This window comes from Triticum urartu, chromosome 1, assembly GCF_003073215.2.
Source record: "Triticum urartu cultivar G1812 chromosome 1, Tu2.1, whole genome shotgun sequence".
Taxonomy (NCBI): Eukaryota; Viridiplantae; Streptophyta; class Magnoliopsida; order Poales; family Poaceae; genus Triticum; species Triticum urartu.
The window spans coordinates 109,036,895-109,047,464 of NC_053022.1; the positions used below are offsets into that span (position 1 = coordinate 109,036,895).

At 45.3% G+C, this 10,570-nt stretch overlaps 1 protein-coding gene across 5 annotated transcripts; it reads right to left on the bottom strand.

The window, feature by feature from the left end:
• Nucleotides 1-4,087: 4,087 nt before the first annotated feature.
• Nucleotides 4,088-9,367, bottom strand: LOC125550784 (CCR4-NOT transcription complex subunit 1-like). 5 transcript variants are annotated; one of them, XM_048713898.1, is made up of 11 exons: nucleotides 9,303-9,367; nucleotides 9,180-9,223; nucleotides 7,996-8,239; nucleotides 7,754-7,899; nucleotides 7,574-7,682; nucleotides 7,351-7,497; nucleotides 6,985-7,032; nucleotides 6,787-6,900; nucleotides 6,549-6,701; nucleotides 5,155-5,262; nucleotides 4,088-5,026 (listed from the first exon to the last, which is right to left on the bottom strand). In XM_048713898.1, the coding sequence occupies exons 3-11, from the start codon at nucleotides 8,053-8,055 to the stop codon at nucleotides 4,271-4,273; spliced, it is 1,641 nt and encodes a 546-aa protein (XP_048569855.1). In that variant the 5' UTR covers nucleotides 8,056-8,239; nucleotides 9,180-9,223; nucleotides 9,303-9,367; the 3' UTR covers nucleotides 4,088-4,270. The 5 variants fall into 5 exon arrangements, with proteins under 5 accessions (XP_048569855.1, XP_048569836.1, XP_048569848.1 ...); XM_048713879.1 differs by having other exon boundaries at nucleotides 7,996-8,253; nucleotides 9,303-9,350; XM_048713891.1 differs by lacking the exon at nucleotides 9,303-9,367 and having other exon boundaries at nucleotides 7,996-8,253; nucleotides 9,077-9,211.
• Nucleotides 9,368-10,570: the final 1,203 nt, after the last annotated feature.

A 10,570-nucleotide genomic window follows, 5' to 3' on the forward strand; every position in this document is an offset into this window, starting at 1 on the left:
TTCAGTAGCTCCACTGCAAGATTCACCACTGTGGCTATCAAACAAGTTTATCTTCAAAACGAACAGCTGTGTCAATTCACCGGACAACCTACTACTGAAGAGCATGGTTAAAGCCAACCATAGAAATGCATCTGCAACCTGTGTGTGTATTCCCTGAGCAACTTGGATGTGTAGTGGCACCACAAATATCATACTGTTCTTATCTCCCCAAATACTATAGCGGTGAAGCAGACTTCAAATATATATGATGCTTTCAGTTTTTTATTGCGAAAGCCAAGTTCCTTCCTCCATATGTTTGAAAGCGGCAAGTGATCTTTCAGTTTCATCTTGTACTTAGAGGCAGATGCAGCTGCTCAAGGTGCAGCTGCTCGGAGACGGGTGCGAGGAAAACGGTCTCAAAATAGGCTCGCAACCCGGCAACTCGGCAATGGCAACAGAGTGGAAGATGTTAACATGCCAGGACCATTAACTTCCACTCCAAAGCCAGAAAATTTCACGGTATAATCTTCGGAACAACTGAAGATTTTAACATGCAGCTCGGCCGACTGAAGAATCAGAGGAAATGACAACCAGCAACGGAGGCGGCTCGGCGAAACCTGGCTGCGGTGGCTGCCGCTGATGCCTGCAGCAAATACAAGAGTGCTCGGAGGCGACTCAGCCCCAAAGGGACAGAACACGGCTAGGTCGGCTCAAGGTGGCTTCGCCAACAACGCGGGAAGGCCAAGGCGGCTCATAGGTGACCCGGCGGACTGGCTCGAGGCGGCGACGGTGCATTGAAGCAGGCTACAGCGGCGGCTGTTGTAGATGTCGCAGCGGCACGAGGCCGATCGGGGGCAGCTCGGAGACGCAAGGCCGCGGCGAAGGCAGAGACTGCTACGGCGGCTCAGGGCGCCGAGAGGCCGTAGGAAACAGCGATGCGGAATCGGGTCATGGTGACGGCTAGGGGTCAAAGTTGTTGCAGCTCGGCGATGGCAAATCCGCAAGGCTCGAAGGCCACGCAGACCGTGGTGGTTTAGGAACGAGGCGGCCGTCGACTCGGACTTGAAACCGATGCGGAGACCAGCAGATGTAGAAGCGGCCGGGTGGCGGCTCGTAGATGAGGTTGCTCAGGGCCGATTCAACACAGCGATCCATGGCGTTGAAGTGCGACGGCGGTGGTGGCGTGAGGCGGGGCTCGAGAGATGGAACAAGGCACGGTGCTGATCCGGCTCTGTCAGGCCGCAACATGGCCGGCTCACGGTGCGACAACGGGTTGCTAGAAGCGGCAGCGGCGTAGGCAAGGCCACTCAGCGGTGACCCGGCGGCGACTCGGTGAAGCCAGCTCATAGCAGAAAAAAGGAACAGTAGGACCCGCCGGTGAAGACGGGTGACGAGCTGACGGAGGCGGCGCGTCAAACCGGCCACATCGGCTCGGCGGTAACGGCAGTGGAGCGGAGACGGCTCACAGGCGTCGCTCTCCTGCTCGGGCACGGCGGCTCAGAGCCGGGGCCAGTTCAAAATTTTCCCCAACAGCGAGGCGGCTTCAGAGGCGGCGACTCGGATCAGAAACGGCGTGTCCAACGATTCAGAGGCGGGGTCAACCCCGAGCCCGACTCGAAGAAGCACCGGTGGAGGCGGGGCGCGCGGCCGAGCCACGGCACGGCGGCTCAAGGCGTGGCGGCGATTTGAGGTGGCAGAAGACCGCGACGGGTCAATGTGTTGACCGAGGCAGATGTACACTGACGAGGCAGGGCTACGGCGGTTCGGTGCGGAGCATGGCACGATGGCAGACGGCAGCTCATCGCGCGGCAGGGTCGCCGGGTGGATAACGGCGATTGCTAACAGATGACTTAGCCAGGGGAGACCGCGACTTGGAGTAGAAGAGGCAGACCAGCGAAATGGCTTGGGGTCGGCTCGAAACGTGATGGCGGACGTACCCTGGTGAGATGAGGCGGCAAGCCGGTGGAGGCAGCGGCAAACCGGCGAGGTGAGACCGTAGAGAAAACAACCCACATGCAGGGGTGGCCCGAGGCCTGCTAGTGCTGCGGCGGCTCTTGGCCACTGGGCGATGCTGGACGAGGCTGCGGCGGTTCGGCAAATTTGATGGAGGTGATCCGCCTCGCGGCCGGATACGTGGCAGAAGTAAGGGCGCGCTGAATCGGGGCGACTCACGGGCAACGCGAGGCCGAGCTGAAGACTCGGAGAGCCGGTTGTGGCAGAATATGGGCAGTGCAGGGAGTCCTGGCGACGGCGAAGAATCATGGTGGAGGAGGCAGCTCGGGGACACCGGCTTGAGGCCGTAACGGCAAAAAACTGCGCTGGCCATAGCAGAACCGCGGTAGTGGAGGCGAGGCGGGTCACGGCAATGGCGACTTGAAGCGGCCGGGCGGCTTGGCGCGACCCCAGCGGAGGTAGTGAACGGCCGCGGAGGTAGTGACCCCAATGGAGAGAGCCACGGCGGCGGGAGAGTACGGCCGCGCGGGTCGGGGCAGGGCGGAGCCAGCGTGAACGGATCACACGCAAAGTGGGACAGCGCGCTGCAGAGGCCGCATGTTCCACTTTCCATGCTCCCATGCGGCCTCTCCATGCTTACCTATTCCCTCTTCATGCTTTCATCCGTGCTCCCATCTAACAAGTCTCGTCTATGGTAGAGGCAGCTCAGTTCCGGCAGCTTGATGCGATGTGGTGGGTTCAGGAGGCCCGCAAAAAGATGGAATGACCGATCGGACGCGGTGGGAACGTCGCTTCTAGGAAACCCCTCGCGAGGCGCAGTCCGGCTCGGAGACAAGGCCGGTAAGGCGCGGCTGATCTAGCAGCTTGGTGGAGGCCGTGAGAGTTGGAGGCGAAACCATAGCGACGGCTTGTCCGGCGGCGGCATCAGGAATGTACCGGTGGCGGGCGGCTCAGGACGGAGCTGCGGTCGAGGTGGCCGTGGCTGGCTCTAAACATGCCGGCGGCTCAGAGGTGACCCCGGCTGCCAAATAGAGGAGGCGGCTTTTTGGCAATCAACGGATCGGAGTTGAAGACGGATTTGACCCGTCCACACCTGGGTCTTCCTCCGGGTCTTTATTTTAATTTTGCTCGTCTCATGGTAGCAGATTGATCCTGTTGATAAACGCAGCGGCTCATGCTAAATCTTTGGGATCTTCTCTGATGATCCTGTCAACAAAACTGATGGATGATGCCCATAAAAATTTCTGATCTTGATCTAGTAACCTCCAAGTTGATGTTGATCTTTCCAAAACCGATCTTTTCCTCATCCGGAAGATTGCGAATTTCTCGAACCCTGAAAAAGATCCCTTCAAGAACTCAACACCACCGTGCGCAGGCCCCACGGTGGGCGCCAACTGTCGTGGAAACGTCACGTCAGATGTCGTAGTGTGAGGACTTAATCGTGAGGCCAACGCATTTATGCGGTAGCTTGAAGGGGTTGATCGGAATCGAGTGACGCAATATGCAAGGCGAAGATTTAGACAGCTTCGGGCCCCGGGAAACATCATCCGGTAACAATCCTACATACTGTTTATGGCTAGATCTCATTATCATCATTAGGGAGTCGTCGTAACTCCGGCTCTCCTAGTTGTGTCTAGACTTAATGATTATTCAACTTGTCCCTCTTGGGGTGCCCTGTCCCTCCTTATATATGTTGAAGGGAGGGGTTACATGTAGAGTTTAACTCGGACTTTAAGACTTAACTATTCTATCTTCTCTCCATGGGCTTCTTAACGTTTCGGGCTTCTTAACTGTTGACTTACAATCTGGCTTACCATCTGGTTTAACTGTCCGGCTTAACTGTCTGGCTTAACTGTCTGACTTAACTGTCTGTTTAACTATCTGTTTAACTATCTGGCTTACATGACTGTGTCTGCCGGGTTACATGACTGTGTCTGCCGGGCTACATGACTGTGTCTGCCGGGTTACATGACTGTGTCTGCCGGGTTACATGACTGTGTCTGCCGGCTTAACCTGCTTAACTGTTCCCGCTGGCTTAACCTCTGGTTTAAACAATCTGCCGGCTTACCAATGAGATGCCAAGTCCCAGCCGGGTCATATCTCCGGCCGGGTCATACCGCGGGGTAATCCCCGACACCAAGGGCACACACACATATTTTCGAAAAACATCTTCATCATTATAAAACAATATTCTCAAAAATTCAGAATGAAGCATGATAAATACAACAACTCACTTAAGATATTCTTTCAAACCTTTGTAGCTTAGAAAAATCAAAGTTTATTGTTGGATTACAACATCACACAGTTACCAGTTACACTTACAGTACAAAAGCTGGAGTTACTTGAAGTTTAGGTTATGAAGATTCAAATCCTTCAGTCGCTTATGATTCTGGAGTTCTTCTTGCATTCTCGGCAGGATCATTGGATAGGTAACCAGTAAGATCATTTCAATATCCTCTTTAGTGTATATCAATGTTCTGAAATCTCCAACATTCTGCAACGGTTTCTTCCATTTATCCATTCTGTGTGCAAGCGTGTTCCTATAAAACCTCATAAATTCAATGGCTCCTTTTTTGGTATTGTATGACGACCCGGATCTGTAGAATGACTCCTTCAGCAAAACGTTATATTTCAGCAATACTGACCAGTTCTCACCATAGGGATCATCTAGAGCTTCATGAATATTTGACCTAAGTTCAGGGTCCACCACAGATGTAATATGGTCGCACATATCCAGATAGAATTGAAACCTGTTCCCAAGAGGAATAAGAGAGGCGTGCGTCCCTATCACATACTTCATACCTGTTGCAATGGGAGACTTCATCAATGAAAGTAGATGAACAACATCTTTGGGGATAATAGTTAGCTTGTAGTCAGCAAACAGTGTGTCCATAATAATATTGCTGGCATCCTCATAGTTTTTGCGCACCATAGGAACGGTCTTCTTGAAACATGCAGCTCTGATTTTCACTCTCCCGTAATATGTCACGACAATGTTTGATGCATAAAACTGTACAGGACATATATTAACTTCATGAAGATCGTGTAGTGCTCTGATAATTGATGCCATGAGGCTCTTGGCCTTTTCCGCTACCTCACTCTCCCGTAATATGTCACGACAATGTTTGATGCATAAAACTGTACAGGACATATATTAACTTCATGAAGATTGTGTAGTGCTCTGATAATTGATGCCATGAGGCTCTTGGCCTTTTCCGCTACCACCCAATAAAACCAATGGTTTCTCATCTCACCAACAAGCTTGACAGTGTGCATGATTGGTTTCAGACTAGTGATGTACTGGGTGAGTGGCATAGATGCCTCCCCTTCCTGTTTGTGCATAAAAGCATGCGAAAATAATAAGTATGTGATGAGGTCAGACAAGCAATGGTTGATAAACAATATATGCACTCATTACAACTCACAAGGACTTGAAGTGTAATACAAAGAAAATAAAGGGATGCCAACACCATTTGCGGTCACTCAATTAGAAGCGGAGAAAGCGAATGATCAATCCATGTAAATGTTATTTGGTTATCAATGCTTGTATTTATCAATAATTGGAGGTGTGAGTCTTCCAGAGTGTTAACTATTAGCAATTGAATAGATAAATGAGTGATTATTTTTCCCATTCATTATCATAACATTGTATTTGCAAAATAAAATGAGAGAGAACCCTTTTTCCAAAGTGCTTTGCCAGATTGGTGGTTAAATAATCAGCTACTAATATAATTGGTGGTGCGAAGTGACGGGACAAGTGTTGTGGTCATAATTTTGTCTTAGTTTTCTTTAGAGGCTACTAACTTGGCTTTAGTAGTGCACTCCCTTCAATTTTGATTGAATGGCATGTCACTCAAATGAGTATCGATGTATGTGTATAATGCATAGACCATGGAGGATGGATGCACACACAAGCACATACCAACGACCCACACACCCATGTAGAATTCTTGACAAATTGCTATGTTCGAACTTTATTCATGATAGTTGTGTGATTTGAGTAAAAAAATTGTACTAGGCATACAATTTCACTAAAAAAATATGATGAGTTTAAAGGCGCTAAACTAACTTGCAAAATAACACAAATGATGACAAGTTTTAATTACTAGAAAGCACATTGCTAAATAGAGATCAACAATGTTGGATGGGGAGAACATAGCTCAAATCAAAGATGAAAACCTTGTCAACTATTAATTTCAAAGGACCTATCCAAATTCTCCCATGTTGACAATCGAATTTGGGCTCGTTCCACAAACACTACTCACACTGAAAAGATCTACTTCCTAGTTGTTTTAGGTTTTTTCTTCCTCAACTCACAGTAAGCTGAATAGATTTGCTTTGAACATTTATGTCATGGAGATGCATATAATAATGTGTTGTTGTTGTGGATTTCCTCAAGATTTTTCATGCCTTTTTTGGGTGCCTCCCAAGTATTGCCATGTTAAATACCCTAGAACTACCAAGTGGTTACCAAGTAGGCTCCAATGAGGACTAATATAAGGTAAAACCTCTGGTAAGCCGAGCCGAGTTAGTAGAACATACCCTGGCTTCAATATCTAGGTTAACAATAAACTGAGTCTCTTAAAGCCAATAATTAGAGTGGACACAAAACAAACCTGATCAAGAAAAGCCGGACACAACCATGTTGGTACATGCACAGCGTCTTTCACTGCAAACTCTTGATTTCCCGCAACTTCAAGTTTTACATCTTTAAGAAGGTAATTTGTTTTGGTATGTTCTGCATCCACGCCAAAGTTCTTAAACAAGACCTACATTCATAAAGACATATATATTGTGTAACAGAGTAAATATACATGTACAACCAGAAAGTCTACATGAAAAAAAAATTGCAACCTCTATGTTATATTCCAGAGAAAGTTGGAGGTCTGGCTTTGTATAGATCTCAGCAAGTAGACTAAGAATCTCCATTGTCCGAACACTAATAGTTGGCTGGCAAGGTTCAAGAATCTGCAGAGCAACCATTGGTCATGATACCAAGCAATCCCAAATAACATGTTATAGAGAAATGGGACTGATGCAAATTATGCACACCTTTGAAATGAATTGAACTACAGCAAGCATCAACCCTTTCTGATACGCCTGCAAAAATAGTTTCGGTAGAAGAGTCAGACCATGGACGTGGCATTTGACATGTTTGTAATATATGCACAGTTGCCCTCTTTTCTATCTATTAGCCAAAATGCAAACCATGCAAGATGAGAATTGCTAAACACCAATAAATCTCTAAATATAGGTGAAATTCTGACTTTAGAAGTAGCCATCCAAAACAAGGTAGACATATCATGTAGAACAGAGAGAACACGGAAGTTGAACTCGGCAACCGCATTAACATTGTCAGAAGAAGCATGCACACGTCAATTATGTCACAAAATGCGTATTCCAATGCAAAAGCAATACCTTTACTATAAGAGGTATTAGGCCATCTACATAAGTGCTTGGGTCCTGGTTCCATTGAATGGCGAATTTTCCAAACCAAATACCTATATTTTTCAGTAATGTTCGTTCGCCTGAACAAGATTTGGTAATATCGGATCGTAATAATATCTGCATAAACAAACACAATAATACTTGAAAAATTGTTTTTGTATCTTTCATATGTAGCTCTCAGAGTGAGGATAACCTTGCAGTTCGCGTATGTAGCTTTCAGTATTTCCATGTCCAATACTGGTGAGTTTACTTTATGAAGGAACATTAAACATATGTCATGAAAATTTGGGTCGATGCATACCCTGCAATTGCGCAATTCATCATGGTTACGAAATTTGCTCAAAACTGTGAAGAACACAAATAACTGTGTTACCTTTGCATGACCATGTACTGTGCAAACCAAGGATAATATTGTTCCATCAACACTTGATAAAATTTGAATCCATTAGCTTCTATATTATCAATGGACATACCGTAAATCATGAAAAAGATCTTGGTCCGAATTTCATATGGAGGAATCTAAGGTGAAAAGGAAAATCAATTAGCCACCAAACGCAAGTCATATATTCTCTAAAGAAACACAAATCAATAAATTGCTAAAAAAAATATACAAACCTTAATGGGTGTAACCCTTTCGTCCGCTGCTGCTAAATGTGTGCGGATATGTAATGACATCTTGTTGAATTTTATTTCCTGAATAGAGACCGTTTTCCTTTTTGATATACTTTGAAAGAAGGTGTTCCAAACCTATATATGAAATCTTTGCTATCTTGACCCCTACTGAGGAAGCTCCTATTCCTTTGATCCAAAATTTGAGTTGACATCACAGAACCATCTGCTCCTTACATAAACTCTATTTCTGGAATTCACAGCCTGTGCCAAATTTTACAAAAATCAAAATGATCAAATTCAAATATATCTGACTTGTTTTGTTCTTTTTTTTACTTACTGCTCAATATATTACACTTACAATTCTGAAGAGAAATTCCTAAATCATTTTATACCCAAGATCTGAACTATTTAGATATTCAGAATCGCATTCAAAGTTTCAAACCTACTTGAGCCAGATTTACCCAAATTCAAATTTTAATGCATGCACCCCAGCAGTTTGCCCCCTTTAGCACCTTAGACTGCATGCGGGACTGAGACAGCAATAACTCTATGGCCTCTCTATCTGGACACAATCAGTCGAACTTACTGCGCTGCAAGTTTACAACCATAAAAGTGTCCTAGGCAAACAGAATAAAAAATTGTACAGGTCTATATGGAGTACACAAATTGGCACAAGACAAGTGTTTGTTATTCATAAAAGAAGTAAAGAGTTCCCACAAAAAAAAAGTAAAGAGGCTTTCCCCGGAAGAGTGCAGGCGTTTTTTATTTTTATTTTGATAATAGCTGAAGAGTATACTTTTTTTTTGCGGGGAAGCTGAAGAGTATATATACTGTTGAGGAGGGATACATCTCTTCCTTTCCCATCAAGAGGACTGAGAAAATATGCAACGCATCTGATACTGTAACAGAGGAAGAACCGGTGCTCAAAGAAGGAGAGTTCGTCAAACTAATTACTCCCGCTAATAATCCAAAAAAAGCTGACACTAATTACTCCCTATAACATGATGCAACTTCAGTATGTATTTGATTGTATTCTAAATAAAACAAATAAAAAGGAAAGAGTTTTTGGGTCTCAAGAACTGACCCGAGATTCAGGTATGCGCGAAAGGTAGGTAGAGGATAATTGTCATGCATCATCATCCATGAAAAGAATTGAGAAACTTTTTCTGGCAAAAATCTCAACTAACCTTGAGAGGACCTTCCTAGTCTCCAGGCTCCAGAGATGTCGATCCTAGATAATAAGTGTGATTAGCTTGCTAATGAGACCGGTTATAAATGAAAAGGGAGAAGGCACGGTAGTAGTTGTTGACCTGAGACGATGGTCACGACGCGTACCGGTGAAGGGTACCGAGCGCGTTCGGGCGGTAAAAGGTGGTGCCCTTCCACCCCATAATATATATGGAACGAAATTTCTATGCAGTTGACAATAGGAATTATGATTGATGTAGACACGCAAGATTAGACCAGCCCAAGATTAATGGTCGCATGCATCTTTCAGATGCAGAGGCCGGGGATGAGCCTTCTTTTTCAAAAATAAAATAAAATAACAAGTGAAACTAAATAATCTGTCACCAGCTCCGGCCTATATGCAGGTACGCCAATGTCCATGCACACGCACAGCAACACTTATTAGCCTAAAAATGTTCACGCTATCCTTCTTTGAAATAACCAAAGCGCTGCGAAAAAATATTGAACATTTACCGCTCCTAATTTTTCTGGCAATGTGACAAGCAGAAAATGTAGATTAGCTAAGCGGGACATTCTTCGTAGGCAAGGATCAAGGCGGACTTGGGATTGATAAATCTTGAAATTTGAAAATGTTTCGTCAGCAAATGGCTGTACAAGCTCTTGACTGACAACGGAATAATTGCTAGGAAACAAGTACGTCCAAAAACTTGTTTCACGTTCGGGCAAAACTGTCTTGCTCACCATTCTGTAAATATTGATGCAGATCAAACCGGAGTCCTTTGTAGCTTCGTAGGTAATGGTCAAATTAGGAGGTTCTGCCTGGATACTTGATTTCAAGACACGCCACTCGCTCTTCAACACCAAGCGGCCAAGCCTCTACATTATAGTGCAAGAGAAAGAGGTGTTTGTAGATTCTGTTTTAGGCTGGCCAAGCTATATGAGAATCTGACCTAACCAAGATTCTGTTTTAGGTGCAATGATTTTAAGTTCTGTCGGGCTTTCATTTAGGATTAGTGGACCAAGTGGTTATATCTGGTTCAGTGGTTGATGACGATCAACTTATCACAACAATCTGATGTGCCCCGTTGGTGGTGTTATAAATCCGTGTGGGAGAGTGTGCCTTATTGTGCGCAACTTGGATTGGGTGACGACGATTTTTTCCTTTAACTAAACGAAATTTTCCAAAATAAATTGTAGGTTATTTTTCGAGCTACTGTATGAATCCATATGTGATGCTCACTGCAATGCGTGAAGGATCAATCACTTATGGCCTTTGGATGCCTCGAGTAGCACATGATACGATTCAACCGGCTTGGATGCCAATACAATAATACACTATGCATATAAATCATGTGATCCTAATCGTTTGGGTCATGTTATATCATTTTTT

Excerpts from the sequence above, each read along its gene's own strand:
- LOC125550784 (XM_048713898.1), bottom strand. The coding sequence starts at position 8,055 with ATGTCATTACATATCCGCACACATTTAGCAGCAGCGGACGAAAGGGTT. Across the intron at positions 7,900-7,995 it reads AAAGGGTTACACCCATTAAG|ATTCCTCCATATGAAATTCG; the intron begins GTTTGTATATTT and ends TTTTCACCTTAG. Across the intron at positions 7,033-7,350 it reads TAATACCTCTTATAGTAAAG|GCGTATCAGAAAGGGTTGAT; the intron begins GTATTGCTTTTG and ends CTATTTTTGCAG.